This window comes from Jaculus jaculus, chromosome 1, assembly GCF_020740685.1.
Source record: "Jaculus jaculus isolate mJacJac1 chromosome 1, mJacJac1.mat.Y.cur, whole genome shotgun sequence".
Taxonomy (NCBI): domain Eukaryota; kingdom Metazoa; phylum Chordata; class Mammalia; order Rodentia; family Dipodidae; genus Jaculus; species Jaculus jaculus.
In genome coordinates this window covers 320,808,463-320,832,495 of record NC_059102.1, presented here as the reverse complement: position 1 = coordinate 320,832,495, position 24,033 = coordinate 320,808,463, and the positions used below count along the sequence as shown (strand labels likewise).

The 24,033-nt window shown below is 42.9% G+C and overlaps 2 protein-coding genes across 12 annotated transcripts in view; one reads left to right on the top strand and one right to left on the bottom strand.

The window, feature by feature from the left end:
* Akt3 (AKT serine/threonine kinase 3) overlaps positions 1 to 14,941 on the top strand; it is a 286,122-nt gene extending 271,181 nt beyond the window's left edge. For all 5 annotated transcript variants that reach the window (XM_045151039.1, XM_045151059.1, XM_045151030.1 and 2 more), the window contains 2 exons: positions 4,612 to 4,714; positions 11,520 to 14,941. In XM_045151039.1, coding sequence (XP_045006974.1) covers positions 4,612 to 4,714; positions 11,520 to 11,605 — 189 coding nt within the window. In that variant the 3' untranslated portion in view covers positions 11,606 to 14,941. The remainder of the gene's footprint in view (positions 1 to 4,611; positions 4,715 to 11,519) is intronic.
* A 1,701-nt stretch (positions 14,942 to 16,642) lies between these two features.
* The window catches only part of Sdccag8 (SHH signaling and ciliogenesis regulator SDCCAG8), a 223,535-nt gene continuing 216,144 nt past the window's right edge, over positions 16,643 to 24,033 (bottom strand). For all 7 annotated transcript variants that reach the window (XM_045151003.1, XM_045151019.1, XR_006637261.1 and 4 more), the window contains one exon: positions 16,643 to 16,971. In XM_045151003.1, the coding sequence (XP_045006938.1) occupies positions 16,942 to 16,971 (30 nt within the window). In that variant the 3' untranslated portion in view covers positions 16,643 to 16,941. The remainder of the gene's footprint in view (positions 16,972 to 24,033) is intronic.

The window sequence follows — 24,033 nt, the reverse complement described above, 5'->3', positions numbered from 1 at the left end:
ACCCAAAAGTCCAAGACAAAATATGTTTAGTTGTAGAATACAGCTCAAACAGAATATCAAGTGAAATTTATAGTATTAGATGATGACTACATTAGAAAAGAAGTAGGCAAATCAAATCTCATAGTAGATATGAATAATTACCATGTGGGGTTTATTCAGGGGTAGAACACTTACCTAGCATGTACAAGGCTCTAAATTCTTTCCTCAGTACTGCCAAAGATAAGGGAGGGAGAGGGGCAAAGCACAATAAATCACTGTAGGAAAAAAAAAGTCAAGAAAATGGGACATGCAGTTTTTTGTTTTTGTTTTTACATTCAAGAATATTTATTGGTAGGTGCTATGGGGGATAGCAAAGGCAATTCTTTTTAAATTTTTTTTTTGGTTTATTTTTATTTATTTATTTGAGAGCAACAGACAGAGAACGAGGCAGAGAGAGAGAGAGAGAGAGAGAGAATGGGCGCGCCAGGGCTACCAGCCACTGCAAACGAACTCCAGATGCGTGCGCCCCCTTGTGCATCTGGCTAACGTGGGACCTGGGGAACCGAGCCTCGAACCGGGGTCCTTAGGCTTCACAGGCAAGCGCTTAACCGCTAAGCCATCTCTCCAGCCCCCAATTCTTGCACAGACCTGCCCTCAAGGAGATTACAGTCTACCAGGGGAACTGACAGAACATAGGTGGGGGGAATACGTCACTAGAACTGGTTCGTTAAGGTGGGTCTGTGCTGCTGGAGTAGGAAGAGGTACTGTGAGCAGAGTCTTTGAAAGCTCCAGGGGGAGAGATACAGGTCTACTAGGGTAGACCAACAAGATTAGGCTGGAGACTACGTTGTTTTTTTTTTTTTTTTATTTAAACAAAAATGGTCCCATCAAATTGAGTTAGAAAATTATTCAGTTTGATAAAGGATATTTAATAAAAACTTACCTTTCATATTTGAGAAAAACTGATTATTTTTTATTTTAAGCAAAATACATCCAGTACACTAAGAATTAAAAGAAATTAATCTTTATAAAGGATGCCTGGGAAAAGTCTTATTGGACAAACAATGAATGTTTTCACAAGGCAAAGTTATTCACTCTGTGGATTGTACTAGAGATTTTAGCTACTGCAGTAGGGCAAGGAAAAGCAAATGCATACAGACTGGAAAAAAAGAAGTAAATCTATCAATCTCCTTTGATACAAGTTTGTTAGGCTCTACAAAAACATATGAAGTGCTGGTACAACATAAATTATCTGGGACTGGGGATATAAATTTGGGTAAGTTATGTGCTTAGCATGCTTGAGACCCTGTATTCAGTCCCCAGGGATTTTAGTACACACACACACACACACACACACACACACACACACACACACACACACAAACTAAATATGCACATGCTTGTAGGATACAAAGACAAATTCTTTTGTGTAATAGCAGCAGACAACCCCAAACTGAAATCAATAGAAATATTTTAGTAACAGCACAACTCCAAAGTACTTATATTTTGTGACAAAAGTGTGAAAGATGGACTGGAGAGATGGCTTAGTGGTTAAGTGCTTGCCTACAAAGCCTAAGGACCCCAGTTTGAGGCTCGATTCCCCAGAACCCACTTTAGCCAGATGCACAAGGGGCCGCATGTGTCTGGAGTTCGTTTGCAGTGGCTGGAGGCCCTGGCGTGCCCATTCTTTCTCACTTTCTCTCTCTCCCCCTCTTCCTCTCTCTCTCTGTCACTCTCAAATAAATAAAAATAAACAAAAAATTTTTTCAAAGTGAGAAAAACACTAAAAAATGCCGAGAGAAAGGAAAGGTGATTTTTACTAATGAGAGATTGTATGGAGGAAAAGAAGGAAAATCAATAAAATAGAAGGATTTTTTGCTAATCACAAATGTGACAAAGGACATGCATGCAGGGTATGTGTAGAACTCTGTAAACCTCATTATAAGAAAATATGAACAAATAGTTCAACAGACACTTTAGCAAAAAGAAATTGTGAAAAAATGCCAGCATTAGAGAAGTGTGAATTCAAAAGTATAGGGATGTGGGCTGAAGAGATGGCTTAGTGGGTAAGCGCTTGCCTATGAAGCCTAAGGACCGCGGTTCGAGGCTCGATTCCCCAGAACCCACGTTAGCCAGATGCACAAGGGGATGCACGGGTCTGGAGTTCGTTTGCAGAGGCTGGAAGCCCTGGCATGCCCATTCCTTCTCTATCTGTCTCTTTCTCTCCCTCTCTCTGTCACTGTTAAATAAAGAAATATAAACATAAAAAAATTCAAAAATATAGGGACGTGCTATCTCATGTTAAACATTTAATAATGAAAAGTGGACTAAGTATGTTGTAGATAGTTGGTACTAATGTAAAATGGTATCACCAATTAGGGAAACAGTTGAGCAGTGTCTTGAAAGCATTCCGCTGTTTGGTATTTGCCTAAAGCAAAGTAAGTCTATACAAAGACTCACACATAAAGGATCATACTTGGTTTATAATGGTATCAATGTGGAAACACCCCAGATGCCCACTGTTGTGGCACATCCATAGTGTCATAGTGTCCAGCAGTTAGGTGGATGAATTCTTGATACATGCAGGGGTATGTATGGATAGCAAAATAATCATGATGAATGAAAGGAGCTAATCAAGTGTAATTTATATGATTCTTTTCACATAAAATGCTAGAAAATATAAACCAATGTATCATGATGGCAAGGATATCAGTCATATATAGTAGGATGGGGAAGAATGACAAAAGGGGCGTGACCTGAGGATGTAGTTCAGGTACAGAGCATTTACCTAACCTGAGGCCTTGGTTACATCCCCAGCACTGTCTCACTTCTGCCCCCAAATTATTACACAGGGCCATAAGTCAAGTTGTACAAGTGATGGGCACATTCACCATCTTGGTTGTGACAGTTCCTGAATATGTAGGTATGTCAGAACTTACATACGCCAGTAGGCATGTGTTAATCATGCCTCAAAACTTTTTTTAGAGAAGTCTAAGCCATCAGTGAACTCAGATTTTATTTGGTTGGCGTTTTATGATGGCAGTAAACAAATGGACTTACTTGTACAGTATGAGCAATGTAGACAAGTTTTGTGGAGAAAGTGAAACAGCGTGAACCTGGAGCATGATAGAGAGGGTGAACATTTGGTATGTGCAGTCTGGGAAGTCCCTAGTAATGAAGTGGTATTTGAACTACACTGGTCAGCTCCCCTATAATCTGTAAACTGTTTTATCATGTTTCAGGGTGGTGTTTATTTATTTGAGAGAGAGAGAGAAAGAGGCAGCTAGAGAGAAAGAGAGAATTGGTGTGCCAGGGCCTCCAGCCACACAAACAAATTCCAGACGCATGCGCCCCTTGTGCATCTGGCTTACATGGGTCCTGGAGACTTGAGCCAGAGTCCTTAAGCTTTGCAGGCAGATGCACTAACTGCTAAGACATTTCCCCAGCGCCCCCCCTTTTTTGGAGGGTGAGGTAGGGTTGAGGCAACAACTCACTCTAGGCTGGGCTGACCTGAAACTTATTCTCCAGCCCAGTCTGGCCTCAAACTCTTGGCAAGCCTCCAACTTCTACCTCCCAAGTTCTGAGCTTAAAGGTATGAACTACCACAACCAGCTTTTTCAGATTTTGCTTGTTTGATACCCAGTTTTGCCAAAAGAATGCTTGCTAATAATGGAGGTTTGGGAATAGCTATTTGCTAAGACAAAGAATGACAAAAAGAAAAGATTCAAAGTGCTTTGTAACTAAAAAAAAAAAAAAGTGCTTTGCCCTAAAACTGAAATTTCTCTCATTTGAAAACATGCCTGTAACTCTGCTCTTTCCCCACAGGCATGTCCAACCTGTGGACCCCATGTAGTAGTTGTGAATAGAGCCTAACTTAAAATCATAAACTAACAACATAATGAGATTTTCTGTGAATAATTTGATTGCATATCCTCAGATATATAAATAATAATGTTATGTTACATTTACAAAAGGCTGGACACACCTGTGAGAATAAAGAATTTTGTTTTTATTTGACATAAATTTGGTAACAGCAAGCATGGGGAAAACATACTGATCTAAAGCCAAGTGTGGATATTAGCAAAACTTACTAATTTCTGCCATGCTGTTTGTTACTCATCAGGACTCTTCCTCTCCAGGTCCAGGGATAGGGCATCTCTTGTTGGAAAGTATCTCTTGTCCTTTGAGGTCAGAAGCTAGTGGAGGGTGACACAGGTCAGGCTTCTATAATTTTCAGAAGTCCAAAGCTTCCTTCATGTCCTCTAACTACTTCAGATCTTACTGAAACTAGTCCACCTCTGTCAGCACTGGAGCAGTTACTCTGAATCTCTCTTGAGCCAAAGTTTAAGATGGAATAAAAACTGTGGACACAAATTTGCATGAAACTTAGAGGTTGCTAAGAGTTCTAGTCCTAAGACAGGGGTTAGCATCAGAGCTCTGTACAAAGTACAAAGGTGGCATTTTCTCTGTGATCTGTATAACAACTGTATTAATTTGACTCCCTCCATTCTTCATTTTCATATCCTGTCTTACATAGTAGCTCAGACTTACTGTCTTCTTTAGTGTTCATTTCTATAAAGTGAATTCTCCTGAATTGAAATTCATTAACACTGTTATTTTCTTTTATTATAGCTTGTACCTCCTTTTAAGCCTCAAGTAACATCTGAGACAGATACGAGATATTTTGATGAAGAATTCACAGCCCAGACTATTACAATAACACCACCTGAAAAATGTAAGTAAATCTAGAAGGTGATTGATACTATTCTAAAATCATAGATAAAGTCTAAAAAATTGATATTTTCATGATCAAATTCCACGATGACTTTTATTGTATTCCTTTTAAGAATTTGGAGCTCCTGATATAGAAATACCAGATGTGGGTACAAGAAGCCCTTTTCTGTATAGGAAAAATCCTATAGCCCAAATTCCAGACTAGTTATCCAATCCCAAACTGGAAAGTTTCTGAAGCAAGAACATCCATATTGCTGGACGTTGTCCATTCACATACTGTCTTCAGAAGTGTGCTAGTTCTGGTCTCTTGCTTAGTTCTGAAGTTCATTTTAACTAAGTTACTCATTTTAAATTAGCTTTCTCCTGCACAGGAATATCTGAGAAGACATAAATTGGTTTGTTATTAATTTTAGATACATATGTTACATAAATGCATTAAGTTGTATGTTCATGCACCACTTCAGATTGTTCTACCTGCTTTGAGAAATGTTAATTAAGTAGGTTTTAATGGAAAAATGTATCAGATATAACAAAGTTGTTCATGCTGATGAAGGTTTGTATCTGTCACTAATTAGGAATGAGAACAGGATAGACCTTGGGGGTGATATTTGGATAGCTAAAAGACTCAGGCACACATGGGTGGCTCATATGGTAACACCCTGTTAGCACATTTCTTCCCCCTTTGTTTCTATACTTTTTCTCTGCTCATTGGTTGGTACTGCTCAAGTGGACTGAACGTCTGAGGAAAGAGAGAAATGAAATACCATTCCTGCGGTGGCCATGGTTGACTGACTAGCATTAAAAGATAGACTAGAATGCATCTGAGGTCCATGGCCCAGCACCAAGGAGACTTGTGTGCCTTGGAGGTCAACATCTAACTGGGTATGATTAAATACACTTCTCTTCTTTGCCTCCCTTTCCTCCCCTTCCTCTTCCCTTTCTTCCTCTTCTCTCCTACCTTCCCCTTCTTCTCCTCCTCCCTTTTCTCCCTCCTCCCCATCTTCTTCCCCATCTTCCTCCTCTTCTTCCTCCCCCCTTCTCCTCCTCCTTCTCCCTCCCTCCCTCCTCTTTTTTTTTTTTATTATTTGAGGCAGGGTCTCTCTGTAGCTAGGGCTGACCTGGAACTCATTTTGTAGCCCCAGGCTGCCACAAACTACTGATGATCCTCCTGCCTCAGCCTCCCCAGTGCTGTGATTAAAGGTGTACACTGCCTCAGCCTCCCCAGTGCTCGAATTAAAGGTGTGCGCTTCCTCAGCCTCCCCAGTGCTAGAATTAAAGGTGTGTGCTGCCTCAGCCTCCCCAGTGCTGGGATTAAAGGTGTGCGCCACCAAGGCCAGCTGTTGGTTTTCTGTCTTTGGATTCACGGGGAAAGCAGGGCTTACCAGTTTAGCTATTCTGAGATGCCTGCATGTTAAAGTGGACATTCAGCATTTCTGAGGGATGATCTAGTCAGTTTCAAAAACTTGTGGAGTCATGGGCAAGTCATGGGCTGTCTGGGTAGAATTTATGGGCACAGGCCTGAACCCCTGGCTCCAGCATGGGATGTAGCCAAGTGACTGTTCCAAATACCGAGCAACACCATTGAGGGGCTGAGCACATCAAGGATACTGTCTGCCATAAAGCCCTTGTTGGGATCTGCCATTAGGATGTAACCCAGATAACAAACAGACCCTCATTCCTTAGTTAAAAACCTTCCAGTAGGGGCTGGAGAGGTAGCTTAGTGGTTAAGCGCTTGCTTGTGAAGCCTAAGGACCCTGGTTCAAGGCTCGATTACCCAAGACCCACATAAACCAGGTGCACAAGGTGGTGCATGCATCTGGAGTTTGTTTGTAGTTGCTGGAGGCTCTGGTGTGCCCATTCTCTCTGCCTCTTTCTGTCACTCTCAAATAAAAATAAACAAAAAAAATTTAAAAATTAATTAAAAAACAAAAACCTTCCAGTAGTCTTTCTTTGTACTCTGTGTCCAAATTTCTCAACTGGCCTTGTCACCTCTCTGGTAGACTTCCTCTTCTATCTTCATTCATGGTCCCTATATTCCAGTCATATGTTGACCATGCCTCTGGCATTTACTGTTCCCTCTGCCAAGACTGTTCTTTGTCCCACATATTTGTATGCACTGCTCCTTATTCAGGTCTTAGCTTGAATCTCAATTTGGTAGAATGCTGCCTTTGATCTTTTAGACCAGGGAACAGTGTAGTCTGATTATGGCCCATCTCACAGGCATGCCTGTGCATCAACTCCTTTACTTTTAGTTTTCTTTTTAGTTTGTTTTTCCTTTTGCTACTGGACCACAGTCTCTGAGAAGAAGGATCTCATAGGCCTTGATCATTGTTTACCCCATGTCCTAGCTAGATGCTTAACCCAATATGTGTATATTCCATGAATTAATACACAGGATGTAGCCAGGGCTTGGGATCATCAGGGCCAGGAGGAGGCACTGTTCTCAATGTGGTATGTGTGCCCCTGAGTGTCTGTCCCTCTTTTGTTTAGCTTTCCTCCCACTTGGCATCCACAGTACACGAGATAGGAAGGCCTTATGGGTTGCAGGGAGTTGGGTGAGAAGGAATCTTGCTATCCACCCCCTGCAGGCCTGGAACTTACATTGTCCTCCTGCCTTAGCCTTCTGAGTGCTACTGTTACAGGGCTGTGCCACCACATCCAACTTGATAGGGAGGCCTTGACATGTTTCTCTCCTCAGACTTTGCCTCTGCTAAATGGCCTCTTTTCTTAACCAAAGATTTTGGCATTTGTGGACTATATTTAAGATATCTGAATGTTATTTTGTAAGTCATATAAATAGGTAGTCTTTGTTGTAAGTAAATATTTTACTTTAGAAAGTTTAAAGTAAAATCCCAATTTAGGAGACAGAGAAATCAAAAGCCTATACTCCAAGGATGGGAGCCTGCTTCACTCCTTCTCTGTTACTCATTAGCTGTGAAAGGTCACCTATCCTCTAGTCACAGGAAGCACAGAGCATGTGGGATCATGTCTAAAGCCTGTCCTTGCCCTGTTGTGTACCCAAGAATTAGTCTCTTTAGGAAAGGCCCTAGATGTCTCCCCTTGAGTGACCTGGTTAGTCCCTAATGCATCTTTTCATGTGATATGCTGCATCAAGTGTGAATATGGACCTAGAACAATATGGATTAAGACTAAAAAGTCTATAGCAGTAATTGCACAAATCTACTTCACCACTAGTAAGGTACATTGGAAGTTGTTAAAAATACCTCTGTGGGTTATCAGTTGCTGTCCCATGATTAATTTGTACTCTGTAGCCCTAGGAGGTAACACCAAGATATCTTAATTCATCTTACCCTGTATCCCTAATTATGAACCTGTAGCATTAGTCCTGATGAAAATTCATCCATTTTATTCTTTGTTCTTAAAGCATCTCAAATGAGACTGAAATGCTAGAAGCTGCTTTGTCATTCAGTATCATTTCTAGAGCATAATTTAAACCTCTTTTCTCAGCTTCATTAACCAAGAGTGGGTTAGGCTGCCTAAGTAGTGCAAGTCCATTTCTAGTCTGAGCTAAGGGTAGATAGGAAGCCCATACCTTATCATTTCCAAGGTGGTTTTTGAAACCCATCAGCAGTTGTTGTGGGTCTGGCTTTTGTGAGTATTGGAAATGGAAGTGGCATGTGGCATTTCTCTGCTGGACACTACAGTATCCAGAGCTAGCAGTATGCCCTGTGTCTTAAAACATGTGTCACAAACTAAGTTGGGGAGAGCATAGGGATGTGTGCTTATCGGTTCCAGTTAAACACTTCTGTGGTGAAAAGGCTGATGGACACTTTGCCCCTTGACTTCCTGTAGGGAGGGAAGGGCTCCAATGACTATTAACCATAGTCCTTGGTTCCACCAAGACCAAGGATAGGGATTGCACTTTGGCAGCCCCTACATACATCCTAGGATCCCTTCAGGAGAATATCTAAGAGGCAGTGAAACATTGAGCTGTTATTACATGATTGCACAGTCTTTGGCTAGCTCTGAGTATTTGTTCACAAATCCATGGTAATGCCATTCATTAGTGATTATCTTCCTGCTTGCTACCTTGTTCTTCTAAATAAGAATGGAGTCACTTTTTTAGACTAAATCAGCAATTAAGAAACAAAGCAAAATGTTCCATTTTCTACACACAGCTGCAGCAACATGCCAGATTGTCTTTGCTGGTGTTAATTAATGGAACAGATTTTGGAATGTGTTGTCTTTGGTTATATCCATGAGTGGTCCTCTGCTTTCCTCTTACAGAAAAAGAGAATTTCTGGTCATTTTTACTATCATGTAATTACATTTATTAAATGTTCTTAGAAAAGTAGGCACCCAGGGCTGCTTGGATCTGGAGAGTCAGACAAAGCACATAGGATTGATTATTCAATTTTCCTTTTTTCAGATGTGTGTGTTTAATATTATTTGCACACACACACACACAGAGAGAGAGAGAGAGAGAGAGAGAGAGAGAGAGAGAGAGAGAGACAGAGAGAGAATGGACATGCCAGGGCCTCTAGCCACTGCAGACAGAACTCCAGCTGCTTGTGCCACTTTGTGCATCTGGCATTATTTGGATACTGGGGAATTGAACCCAGGTCATTAGATTTTGCAGGCAAGCATCTTAACTATCTCTTCAGCCCTGTGTATGTATTTAAATGTAGTCCATGTTCATCATTGCTGCCAAGTACCTCCTTTCAAAGCAGGAGTCTGTTTACATATATTGACTGTATGCTGAGTACGTGGCTTCCTCTGAACATAGCTCTTCTGCCTGGACAGCATACAAACTGTTACCACTAACCTGCTGCCCAGTAGGGCATGTTCAGAAACTCTCCCGCACTACGGACATATAAGGGGAGCAGAATGGAGGTGTAGCCGTTGAGTGCTATCAGTGGCTTTAAAGAATATGGAGATCCCCTCACAGCCACTCTGTGAAGCTTAGATTTATTGCTGTTCAGCCTGTGATAGATGTTAGTTAAGGCGCAGAGTGGAAGCCGTTTCAGTCTTCAGCCAGCCCCAGAAGTAGCACTACCTCCAAGGCAAGGCCATTCTTGTCATGGTGAGAGCCCTGCTAATACTGTAGTAGCTTTGCCACTCTGGGCAAGATCTGGTCCCAGTCTGGAGCCAGGACAACTCCTGCACTCTGGCTGGGGTGGGACAAGCACCCAGTTTCCTTACGCATGCTGTCCAGGCTTGTTTTAATTTTCCTATACAGAAACACTCAGCAAAACAAAGCTGTTAGTGGGAAAAACTGCTTCTTTGAGATGTGAGTGGCTCGTGTTAGCATTAGAACATTAAAGCTTCAGCTGTCCTTTCTCTAGAGATTGTGGATACTCCCAGCTTTTCATGGGCTTTCACAGAGCTAAGAATAACAGTGAGAAGCGGAAGTGGTGGCGCACGCCTTTAATCCCAGCATCGGGAGGCAGAGGTAGAAAGATCACCATGAGTTCGAGACCACTCTGAGACTACATAGTGAATTCCAGGTCAGCCTGGGCTAGAGTAGGACCCTCCCTTCAAAAACCAAATACAAAACAAAACAAACAAAAAACTGGTGAAAGAATATGACCATAAGATATATGCAGCTGGCTTGATTTTTGAGCTGTTTTCTTATGGTACTTTCTTGCTCTCTCTGAGGTTGGCCTGGAAACACTGACTGTAGGGCAGCAGTGTCCTACAAAAATCCTGCCTTGTGTGTGGTTCGCACTTACACAGTGATCACTTCTGATACATTAGGGCTCAGAAATTTTGGCTAGTGGCAATTCAGTCCCACTTCAGAGTCCTACCTTAAGAGGAGAATATGGAAAAGAACAGAATCACATGTAAGAGGGAAGCAAAGCCTATTGTGGGGTGAGTGAAAGCACAGTAGTACTCCTTCCTTCATGCAGAGGCTAGAAAGCAAAAACAAAAAAAAAAAGGATAATATCTGTATCTGTATATCTATGTATGCCTATGGATGAGGAAACAGAAGTATTTTGCTTGAAAGAAAAAGTTGTATTTGAAAAATGCATCAATCTTGGTTAGAGGGCAGCATGATTCAGATGGAGCTTGGAGTAGAGCAGAGCAAAGAGACTTAGAGCAGAGGGGCGGCATGTGTGTTGACTAAGGCCCAAATACATGGCCACCTCTAGGGAAGAACTTCCGGACCACACAGGTTCTAGTTCAAAATAGTTAGGGGAAGGTGAGGCATGCACTTGGTGATCTTTGAAATAAGGGATGACGGGGAAGATGCAAGGAAGGAAGCACCTTGTTCCAGTGCCTCTCAACTCCTCTTGCTGCTTTTCCTGATGAACAGGATTTAAATACCTTTGCATTATTTTGTTTTTGTGTTATTTAAATAATTATAGTCTTATCATATGAAAATTGAGAAGAATAAGTTAAGGCAGATGTTAAACATTGAATAAAAATGTCCCATAAAGCTTTATTTTGCAATCATACCTAAGTCACTAGGAGGAAAAAGCTAAAGGCACTTGATGACATGTGACAGTGGATTCTGTGTAGATATTTTTGGTTCTGTAGAATTCATTGACTTCTAAAATTTAGACATACATAATTTCCTTAAATGAAAGATTATTGAAAATAAAACTTTGGTTTTCTTTCATAGCATTTTTTGCCCACAAATTTCATTGAGTTTTGAAAATTTGATGTCTTGGAGAATGCGGTATAATTTCTTCATAGATCATGGGCTTATGGAAATCAAAATTTACTGTCCCATTAATTGTTAAGTGTAACTTTATGGGGTCTGTTGCCTTTGTTAACCTGTAGACCTGAAAAAAAGTTGCAAAACATAACTGTGAATCACAAGAACTGTTTCCTGTCTACAGATGACGAAGATGGCATGGATGGCATGGACAATGAACGGCGGCCACACTTCCCTCAGTTCTCCTACTCTGCAAGTGGACGGGAATAAGTCTCTGTCATTCTGTTACTTCACTGTCATCTTAGATTTGTTACTGGGAATGATTCCTGGATATCACCACCAGTCCTCGCTCTTACAGATAGCAGGGGCATCTTCCGACATCCCTGACCAGCCAAGGGTCTCCACACCTCGCCACCTTTCACTCACATGAAAACACATATACACAAACACTCCAGTTTTTGTTTTTGCATGAAATTGTATATCAGTCTAAGGTCTCATGCTGTTGCTGCTACTGTCTTACTATTATAGCAACTTTAAGAAGTAATTTTACAATCTTTGGAAGTCATGAGCCCACCATTGTTCACTTGTGCACCAACTGTCATCTTCTGATCATTTAGTTTTTGTGTTTTCCTAGCGGTGAAGGCTAAATGAGATACACTGACTCTAGGTACATGTTTTAACTTTCTAGAAGATAAGGCAAGAACTAATTAGACTAAGAAGATTTAGTTTATATTTACGTACAAGCAATTGTGGAAGGGTGGTAATATGCATATGCAAATGTTTAGCAGAGCATATCCAATCAGTGCATAAGTGTATATCATTATGATTTGGCTGGAAATTGTTAGGAAGCATTGAGAGGACTGAAGGGTTGATGAGATGCACGTGCGTTCTTTAATTCCCAATGGATACTGTAGAGGAAGTGCAGTGCCACCCGTGTATGTCCAGACTTCGCAGGCAGTTTTGGGCACAAGAACTTTGTTCTACCAAGAACTAAAGGTGCATGTGTGGAGTCAAAGTCACCTAGAAGGTCTTAGGATACACATTGTGCCAGAGACTATTTCCCCCCTGGGCTTGGCAACCTTTTCCCTTCTTGATATTTATCACCTCTGATGGCTGAAGAATGTAGACAGTGTAATGACCCTGCTGTCACCACAATCTGAACACCAAGGTAAACAGGTGTTTGCCTTATTAGTTTTCAAGGTTTTACTTTCAGTTCTAGGTGAATTAGCTTTCTCTCAGATGTTAAAGCTCTGAATGTCCTTTTATGGTTTTGTTTATATTGCAGTAGTATTTATTGTTTAGTGATGAGAATTGTATGTCATGTTAGCAAACACAGCTCAACTCACAGGCTGCAGTTTCTTTCACCCATGTGCAAGGAATGTACACACCCATAAGAATCATGCACCTTTTCTCCTATGTAACAAAATGATTAGACTCTGGAGCTGCATCTTTTGATTAGAACCTGGCTTTGGGAGAAGAGATGCTGTGATTTAACCCCTTGGTGCTAACCTGAGAAAATCCCCAACTACCTGTGCCAAGGGGTTGGTGGAATGAATGGATGTTGATGGTTGCTCACTTGAGAATTGAAGTGTTAGGACAGCCTAGCATAGAGTAATAAAGTCAAGACCCAAATGACTTTAAAATGAGCAAAATGAACACATCAAAAATATGTATACGGTGGTCAGTGAAGGATAAGAACCTGGTGTGTTTATTCTGATCAAGGTACATTTATCACTGAATTAAGCCATCAGGGAAAACAACAAAACAGAACACCTCTAGCTTTTCTTTCTCTATACATATTCGTGTCTCCAAATCCCAACATTTCTCACTGAGGGGACATGTATGCAAACCTCATCTTTCTCCTTCATTACTGATGATCTTCAGATTAAACCCTTTGGTGCTAGGAGCTGACATTTTCCAAAGCAGACTATGAAGTCCAAGGGGCAAGGTCCCTCTTGCAGCAAGCAGGAGGGCATCTGCTCTGAGGAGTGATCATGGAAATGTATTCTAGTTACTGTCTGACAGCTCCCAAACGGAAGACTACAGCAAGACTTAGTATTATTATTGCATTGTATGAAAGAGCAACCGACTTTGTGAGTAGGACGAATCATATTCTCATGCAGATGTCTTAGCCTCTTGGTGCAGGAAGTGTAGATTGACAGCTCTGGAACCACTGCTGGCGGTGGATGGGCCATGAGGACTGTCTGCGTTAAAGGGCATTTTACTAAGGCAGCTAAGACATAGTCAGACATAGATTCTATCCTAATTTTACATATTTCTACCTGAGTGAGTTAATCTTTAATATTAAGTAGGAAGCTACAGTAAAGGGATGTTTGTTCTTACATCTGTAGCTTGTTTGTTTTCACTTGGAATTATGTTGAACGCTTCACAACTGACAAGAAAGTAGACTAGAAGGTGTGTCCTGTAAGTCGTCTTGCATCCACGCTAGAAGAAAGATGTGTGAGAGGAGAAAAGATTGAGACTGGTTGATGTTCAGAGCATTTATTCCTTCGAGGGAGCGTGACACTGTACACTAAGCACATAGTTACTTTTGTTTGGTTCCCTCCAACCTTCCAAATCTTAAGGTGATTTCCATGACTGACCTTGGCCAAGGATTCTTCCTGAAGATTAATGAGGGGGCACTGACAGTGCTTCAGGCCACTCCACAGCTGGCCCTTGTCCCCAGCCATGTGAGGGCTTAGTCATCCTCCATGGCTCCCACAGTGTCAAACCCTGTGATTTTGAGAATCCCTTTTACCCCAGATCTCAGATGGCATAGAGGCATAACAGAACAGAGAGAGGTGTTACCCAGAGCTGCAGTTTGGATCCTGGCAGGTGGAGCAGCTTGAAACCTGGAATCATCCTGTCTGGATGCAGTTCTGACTCTGGACTCCAGTTTGTGCCAGCTGTCATGAAGCTTGACCTCTTGTCATGATGCAGCCATCATGGAGGAAATTGGCCTCTTCTGCTTAGGTTGTTGGCAGGGTTGCTCACAGCTTTGCTTTCTACACTAATTACATAACATTATTCCAGTATTTTTCCCCATTCCCATATCTGATCTCCAGCTTCTTAAAGCTGTTTTCGCAGGGGCCACTTGCTTTCTCTAGAGTACAAAAGTAAGGGCCTTCCTTACTAACTGCAGGGTCTCTATTACACCTCAGTGTGCACACTTGCTGCTACCGTTTGTACTGTCTACAGTAGAGTTTCCTTATCTTGCTCCTGGTAGTGCATTACAGGCAAGCATGAAATGTAAAGTATTTATTTAAATAAAAACTTCTAAATTGGTAATTGAGTTACCTCCCTGTAGCTTTATATTGTTTATGACATTCGACTTGCTAGTTCTTTCACTAGATCCACACAAGACCTGGTCATCTGGTTAAGGGTTTGAAGCAGACATAGCTATGAACCCAGAAACTGTGTCACTGTCACTGCTGGTCACACTAAAGTTGTTCATTTCCTTAGTATATGGCCCACAGGATGTGAGATAACTACAAGAGACTGGTTTTGTACACTGTACACCCTTCGTCTTTTACACGTACACCATAGGGTTGCACATTATCCTCCTTCGTACAGACAGCTTCAATAAAGCACTGTGTCAATCTGCTACTTCTCTGTTTGTTGTTGTTGGATGTGGCTCTGTCATTTCAGAACATTAAATTCTGTTCTTTTCAGAAAAGAATTAATAGCCCCGTGGTATTAACCAACTATGTATTAAGGTATGATAGGACATAAATTCCTCTTAGATCAAAACCCACAGGGGAGTAATTTTACTTTGGCAAAATGGCAATAGCATGCTCATATGAGCTGTGGAAGGGCTAGAGGGAAACACTGGCCTGCTAGTGCTAGGTTTTGGGGCAGATCCGGGATGCCAGGGCTGAGGTAGATCCCTGACAAATGTTGTGGATCCAGACTTCTTAAGGAATGTAACGTATTATTAATGTCTTCCTGCTAGTGTACTTTTCTGCACACTTCCTTCTTGAGTGTATTCTTAGTGCTTTATGGCAGTTCATGGATATAGACTTGGGGAATGGATGGCATGGCTGGATTACAATCTGGTTTACATTGGATCATTTTGGATGGGGCCTTTTTCTGATTTTTACCTCATAAAGCTACTGTTAATAGAAATTGGCTTTGTTCCTGGCCAGAGAGGAATGACTTTTGGGACCAGTTAGGCATGTATATATGTGTCACATAGCCAAATCCGAGGACATTCTTACATGTGTTCTCATGTAAAAACCACTGGGATTGACAGATCCAGGAGGCTGAAATAAAGTGACCTCTATAATTCTTTAAAGGTGCTATTTTTAGAATATTATATAATTTATTCATGGTATACCTAAAACAGAATTAAGGACAGTTAAAATATGTGACAGCCTTTATGTCTAGCACATTTGATGAAATAGGAAATTCCTAACTCAGAATAGAAGTTCCGCTGTTGAAGGCTCACACCTTTGATGAGGCTAGGATGGCCTGTGTTGGGGTAGTACTTCCATCTCCAAGGCCTAATCTGCATGGCTGTGAGGGACAGCCTGAGCAGCTCTGATAGACAGCAGATCTGTGTGAGCTGCTGAGGTGCTGGTGTGGGGTTGCTGGCAGGGAAAGCAGTGTGAGGTGGGCGTGTCCCACCTGCAGCCTTGCCCTTGTGTGTTTCACTGTCATCTCCAAATACAACACACGCCATTTTAGTGTCTTTTTTTTTTTTTTTTTAAAAGCACTAGGGATGGAACCCAAGGCCTCACACATGCTGGGCAAGCGGTGTACTACTAAGCTGTATTCCCAGACCTTTGAGTGTCCATTTTTATTCCTTTAAAACATTTGAGGGCTTGACTGTGTACAATAGAAATACTATTTTAGATGAAAAATAATGATCTGTGTACAGATATTTGATATACTCTTAAGTAAATTTTCTAATTTCACATACTTTCATTTTTAGGCTCCTCTCAAATACTACTATTGAAGACAAAAATTTGACACCATCGAGCCAAAGATGCCTTTTTTGGGGGGGGAGGGGGTCTGTTTTTGTTGATCACAGGATGAATAATGCATAGTGCTTCCTCATAGGTCCTGAATGTGCACATTAGTGTGATGTTAAATGCTGGGTGCTGATAAAAGGGAAATAAAGAGGATACAAATGATGTGAGACATGTATGCATATATATCTTACATCATCACAAAAAGTAAAGAAAAGTGAATGGCAGGAGATAAGTTTGGTCCTTAATACACTTTTTGGCCTACTTAAAATATGTGCCTTTTTAGTGTGTTTTGTTCATCACAACTATAAAGAAAAAGGAAACATTACAACTCAAGTCTTTAGAAAGGTCATTTATTAAAATCCCTGTGTATACTCTAGCATACAAGCAAGGATATTTAAAAACAGTGACTTGAAGCCATTCTGAGCACACACTCCAGGAGCTATCCCCGACCAGGCTGCAGCACTCGCCCATCCATAGAGCAGGGACAAAATCATGGCATGAGGACCAGCCCCCCTGCAGTCCCAGGTGGTGTCACCCTGGGAAAGTTGCGGTGCATTGTGGAATATTAAGTACAAATCAGATGAATGTAAATATCTCTTTGTAAATCATTTATTTCACTCTGTTTCATCCAGGTCAGCAATCAGATTGTGGCATGCTGGGTAACTGGAAAAAATGATAATAAAAAGTAAGTTTAAATAGATCGTGGACATTTGTTTTCTCATTTGCTGGCTTGATCACTTTTTATTACTAAAGTTTTGGGGGAAGATATATTGCTGAAAATGTGGAAGTTATATGTGATCATCTGTATTAAAATGGTTTCCCTTTCCTGATCAGTCAAAGCCCTTATTGCATATGGACATGGGCCTGTTTGCTTTAATGCTTTCAGCTGAAGGCATCCTGTGCTCTAGGCATGTGCCATCTCTACAGGCAACGGATGCTAGGACATGACCAGAGAGCCCTCAACCCTGTCCAGGCAAGGAGACCGTGACCTGCACAAGAATCTGTTTACTAAAAACTAATCTGAAATGGTGAATGAAAGTGGGAAGAAACAGGAGCCATAAGCCCCTGAGGAATTCCTGATGAAGCCTCCAAGTTTTTAGCTCCAATTTAATTATAACATGTAAATGAATTTTCACCTGGGAATCCCCCACCTGCTATAAGGGGGAATCTGGTATACTGGAGTTTCTTAGTTGTAGGCTGAGAGTATATATTTCTTTGTATATATAGGTATGGGGGATAAACATAGGAGGATGGTTGAACATTGTGCCAGTCTGCTGAAGTGACAGTGGCCACACTCCTTCATGTCACACCAAGTAGTAGTGTGAGAACATCTCAGGAGTCTTGTGTGCCACTGTAGGAAGGTGACCAGCATAGTGGCACCTGAACAGCACAAGTCTGAGGAGGCTGAGGTGGGTTAGTAACCACAATTTTCATTTGGATAGCTCAGTCAGGACTCAGGGTAGCTGGGAGCCATCTTGAACCAGACCAGTGGGCTTGGAGCCCAGGGAAGGCTCTGCTGGCCAGGTAGAGGCCATGAGTATTTGGAGAGGTGAGTTTCCATGTTGGGACAGTGAGGAAGACAAATCATTTCATACCAGAGAACTATGTGGAAGCAGAAAAAGGTTGTGCTTGCATTTCAGCTAGATGTAATAGTGTGGGAGAATGACTGTGAGCAGAATGGTTTTCACAGGGGGTGAGGATTCTCGCCACAAGGAATTTAAGTGGAACTGTGGCAGGTGGCAGTGTCAGTGCAGGGCCGCTGAGGGCTGGGGAGGTGGTGGGGCCTCCACCACAGAGTCCACAGGGGCTGTGCTCTCAGGCTTTTCTGAGGAGGTCTATCACTCACTTGAGCCTGCCACCATCTGTGACCAGAAGGCATGGGGTTTCCACAATAGCCAATACCCTGCCAGCCTGCACTGAACCTGACCCAGGCTGGTCTGCAAGTGGCTAGCTGGGATGCCTTCTTCTGTGGCTTGGATACCTGGGCACAGTAACATACCTCTAGCCACAGAAACTCCCAGGCAACTAACAACGGTGATAAGAACATTTCAGAAGACAGAAGTAAGTGAACATGGGCAAAGAACCCCTAGCCTGAGCACCAAGCTGTGTGTGTGTGTGGGGGGGTCATGTCGAGAAAGTAGAATGTTTGGCCTGTGGTTTCTCACTGCCTGACTAACCCTCGGCACTCAGCCTGCTGTACTGAACACAGGGCCCTCCTTGGCTCCACAGAACTGAGGTCTGAAACTGGAGCAAACATAGTTCACCTGGATTTCTGCCCCTCTCTTCATGAGTTTTGTTTGTGTGGGAAGCCCCCCTCCCCATTCATTCTCACTTTAACTTAAGCATGCCTTAGTCTTCCGTGTCCCAAGGTGCTTGACCCATGAATAGCTTTCATCAATCATGTCTCTTCTGCCACCCAACTTGACATCATGACCCTTGCTGTGGGCCTACTGGGTATGTGGCCTCATCTGTGGTATGTGGGGGAGAAGTTGTTGCCCAAGATGACAACTTGCAAATGCCTAGTTCCTCCTGATTTTCCCTGGAAAAATGGCCCTCTTTGTGTACCAGGCTCCTACTGCTCCTTCCCCAACCGCTGTCCTCCCCCCATCTAAGAGAGTATGAAGTGATGGGGGAATCTGATACTTGGATCACCAGCATCACCTGTACCAGGCCTCCCCTAAAGGGAAGTTGGTGGCATGGGAGCCACCCTGTACCTGAAGTGTAAAGATGAGATTTGAACCCAGGCAGGATGCCCTCCATGTTTAGACCCTTCCTCTCCCCTTCCCTGCTGTGGCCTATCTGTGAGAGAGCAAGAGCAGCCATCCCCTCAGCATTATGAAGGGTGTGGCAAGAGGCAACTCAAAGCAGACAGGCCCTTCACACACGGAAGAATGGGTCCTGCCCCAGTGTGCTGCAGTCCTCAGTGGCTTGATGGTAAGGAACACCTTGCTTAGCAGGCTGTGATGCTCTGTAAACTCAGAGCCCGCCAGTGTCTCCAGGTCCAACAGCCTGCTCAGCTTAGGCCAGAGCTTTTGCCTTGCGTTCTCCTGGAAGCTGGCTGTGGTAGGAGCTCACGGATAGGTCACCACAGCCGAGCATTCACTCTGCCCTGTGGCTGCATGGCTGAACCTCGGACAAGAGCCCCATTTCTCCAACACTTTGAGGCCTGCCTCTGCAGCACACACACACACAGGCTGCTTTGCCAACAGAGTAGGCTCTTTAAACAAATCTTGGGCTGGGCTGGGCTGGGCTTGGTACTTTTCTTGTGAGGGAGGTGGCACTTTATGGGCCAGAGACACTTGTGCACATGTAGGAAGGTTTCAGGGGTGTCTCCTCCCTACGGCACCATTCAGCATGAGAGCTCCTCCAGGGATCAAGTGTCATCTTCTGGTTCCCTTGGGTCCTGCAGCCTGATGCACTTCCTCTGCACACGGGCAGGTGTCTGTGTTTTATGTGAATCATGTTTCCATGGCAAATGGATTTTAAGAATTCCCAAAGGACAGACAGTGTCACCAACACCAGAGAGTTGAGCCTCTGGCTGCCTCATGTTTGAAAGTGTTAAAAATGAAGACAACATTGACATTTGGGGTTGTAATGTGATGGAATTACAGTCTTTTAAAGGCAAGAACCACTTATCTACTCTACATGTAATATTCAGTGTTTTGTTCACTTGTCTAATTGGATTAAAATATTTAGCTCCCTTTAAAATCTTGATTGTGAATTTATATTGCAAGAATATAATGTCTAACTCAGAAAGCAGTAAGTAGAGCAAATGTATTTGAAGCAATATAAAATTCAACTTATTTTTCTTCCATAATTCTTATACTGAAGTATTTACTTGTCTTTGAACAAAGTGAACTGTTCAGAGTAAGTCTGGTTTAAATGAACCCCAATGCACTTTTCTTTATTAATTACACTCAGTATGCTCAGTTGAAAACAAACAAACAAAAAACAAAAAACATTAAACTGTGCTATTTCAGTTGCTTGAGGAAGTTTCTGTGAGGGTAGTAAGACCCTTATGTTAGAAATGCAACACCCGGGGTCTTATGTCATTCCTTAAAAACACTCAGGCAGCAGGGAGTTAATGACATTTTAGCTGCATATGTTCAAGTTTATTTAAAAAAATATGCAAGTCACTTTGGTTGACAGTGTCTTGTACACAGTTTTGAAAGAATCAGGGCAAACTTTAACAGAGTCAGTTTTTATTTGAAAAATATTTTCTGGGAATGTATCAGTGTTTATTTTTGAGACTGACAATTCGGGTGAAAATCAGGATAAAAACAAAACAACAACAATTTGGTTGAAATCAAATTGTTTGTTTTCATCTATTTAGAATTCTTTCCAAAAAATCTTGGTTCAGGAGGAAGCTTTGTAATTTATTTTATTCAGGGTATTTTCTGCTCTATTCATACGGCACCATCTGTCTTGCAGGTAGTTAACTGTGTGGGGGCCTTTAAGTCAGTTGGGTGAAGCTCCCAGAAGGACAAAACAAGGTGACCAACTGTAGGTCCTCATTTGGTTGCCTGCGCCGCCCCATTCTCACAGCTGCTGTTCCTCAGCCAGCTCACCTTGCCAGAGCTGCCCATCTCCAGAACCTCTGTCTGTCCTGCCTTTTCTCCAGTCAGAACAGGCCTCTCTTCCCCTCCTCCTCAGAGTCTGTCTGCTTCTGCTTGTTCCTCAGCCTCATCCCATGAGTCCTCTAGTGTCATGAGATAATGTCGATGATCCTGAATATAATCACATATGGCTGCTGGATCAGTGCACAACTTTAAATCAAATTAGAAAGTACGTTCACTGCCAAGAATGCTTAAAAGTCATAGGGCCAACTGATTAACCACTGACAAGTCAGCTTCCGACTGTTTTCTAAACTGTTAGTGATTCCTAAGAAGGGACTCAAAGGGAATCCCTCCCAGACTGAATAGGACAGAATAGGCAGCCTGCTCAGGGTGACAGCTATCTGAAGATGCCAGGCAGCTGAAACTAGAGTCATTACCAATAAGTACATCAACTGGCAGACTCCTCTTGAGACCTGAGGCAGTCTTCTTGGTGGACAGACATTTCTGCTCTTCTTGCTGTTCCACAAGATTCTTCCCAAGAACAGACTCATTTCCTCAGCTGTTGGCTCTACCCTGCCTGGCCAGATGTTAGAGTGACCCACAGCTCTCATACTGAAGCCATTCTCAAACCCAGCTAGGACTGGCCCTAGCACTCAGAGCAGTCAGGCAGGGCATCTTTGGGGAAGTTTTCTGTGAGGGGAGAATCCAGGGGCTGCAGATGGGGTAGGTTAGGCTAGTGTTGCTAGATCTCAGGTGGAGTATCATCTCATGACCTAAAAAACCATTTTCTAAAAGTTTTCCATTGTGAAGCAGACGGTTAAGAAGGCCTGTTTCCAGTTGGTTTTGAATTACCACACACTGTAAACCCAGCCTGAAGGCTGCCCTGAACCTAGCCAGATGACTGGCCTGCTGTGCACCAGCCACACAAGGCTTTCCTGCTGAAAGTGGGCTGGGGCAGTCCTGATTAGGACTGGTTTCCTCTACTGGACACGTGGCTGTGCATGTTTCAAAACTGAGCAGAAGCCATTTGGAATAATAAGGCGTTCAAAACAAGCTAGACATTTCCTGTCGGAGGCCACAGGCCAACGTAAGCTCGCCATCCATCCTTCGTTCAGGGCAGCGGTTAAGAATGCAGAGCCAATCAGAGGGATGTGACTCAACTCCAGAGCAGCTGCCAGGGCCAGAAAATACCCATTCTTTTCTGGGTACTGAGCAGACAGAGATTTTCAAAGTTTGACATGCAAAATGAAGCTATTATGCTTAATTCATCCAGGCCCAGAAAAACGGAAGCCTTTAGCTAAGCCATCCCCATACTGGAGGCAAAAGCAGCTGTAAGCCTCAGATGCCCGGGAGTGGAGCCGAGGGCACTCTCTAGGACAAGGTGCAGCTGCTCACTCCAGAGCCACTCCCCTAGAATATGGAGTCAGTCTAATTGTGGTCTACTCACTTCAAAGGTCCCTTGGACACTTAATTCACAATTCAGGTTCATTTCATGGCAATAACACATCACAGGTACCCAAGGCCACTGACAGCAAGCTTGATAAGACCAATGTAACATTTGGGCGTTGAGCAGGCTCTGGATTTAAACCCTGAGCAGCGGGTGCACAAAACCAGACTGGCCCTCTAGCTACTCCAACTATTTGCTACTGAGAGTCAACATTACCTCTGCCAAATTTCTTTTTACCTGGTTCATCTTAAAATAACTCCAGGTATACTGTTTCAATCTGAGAAGTCCCTTCAGTGATGAGCTGGATGGGCTGTTGTCAAGAATGAAGGATAGCAAGACACCCCTGTTGCTTTAGGCACAGTACAAAGATCTACTAAGTTTTCTGGAAATTTTTTTCTAAGTGCATTCTATACAGATGTAATGAATTTGGCAATGTAATTAGCAGATCTTTAAAGTTACAGAAGAGGCTCATGCACATTGCTGGTCCATGTTAACATCCTTGTGTGCTGTGGAATAGGCAGATGGGGAGTTGAAAGATGAAGCCCCAGATGTAATGGCCTACAGAACCTGCAGTCCAGAGGAGAGTGGTAGAAGATTCACTCAAGCCATGGATCTGGTCCCTCCATCATATGTGATAAGAGCCCAGTCACCCCTGGTGGCCATAGTTGCCCTGACTTTGGTTGGCCAGGTCTGCCTGAGACCCGTCCACAGAGCTGGTTTATGACCTAGGTCAGGCCTCTGCTAGGGGATGAGGGATGGGCATGGCATGGCCAGGGAGCAGGGGAGAGGAGAACAAGGATGGCCCTGTCACTGCTGGCTCTATAGGGTGACACTGAGTGGCAGGGAGTTATTTCCTAGGAATTTCTCAGGAATTGGGGGGACAGATAGCCTTGAGAACAAGGTACTGAAGTACGTATTAAGTCCCTGAGACCCTGCTGAGCATGATGAACTCACTCAACAGTATCTCAACAATCCCATTAGTTAGAATGCCTACAGTGCAGATGGGAACACAGGTTCAGGAGAGGCATAAGTGATTTGATCAAATTTTAAAATAGGATTGGAGACTTTACTCCCCCTCCTGCCTGCTCATGGGCAGAAGTTTTTTATACATCTCCTTTTTCCTTCCCTTAAACAAAGTCTCTATAAACTTTAAAAATAATATAATAAAATGGAATTGCTCTCCATTCTGGCTCCAAACACCTTGGGGGTTCTTTATTACTATCATCATTTTGCACATGTATGTGTGTGGTATGCATGCATGTGTGTTTTCATATATGTGCCGGCACAGATTATATGGTGAGTGCTTATGCATGTGGAGGCCAGAGATCAACACTGGGTCTCTCCATCTTACTCATTGACACAGGGTTTCTTACTGAACCCACAACTCACTAATTTGTCTAGGCTACTTAACCAGCAAGCCCCAGGGATCCTCCTGTCTGTCTCCTCAGCACTGGAATTACAGGCATGCGCCACTGTACCCAGCTTTTATGCGGGTGCTATAGGGCTCTTAGGTCCTCACACATGGGTGGCAAGCATTTTATCCATTGAGCTATCCACTGAGCTCCTGGGGGTTTTTTAGAGTCCCCAGAATTATCTCGGCAGTTTATAAATGCAAGCTCCTGACCTGCACCCAGACATGCCTACATGTTGCATATGTTACGTGTAGTGTAGTATGTGGTCACCAAGTGTGGCCTGCTCCCTTCTGTCCTTCTAGTCATGGGA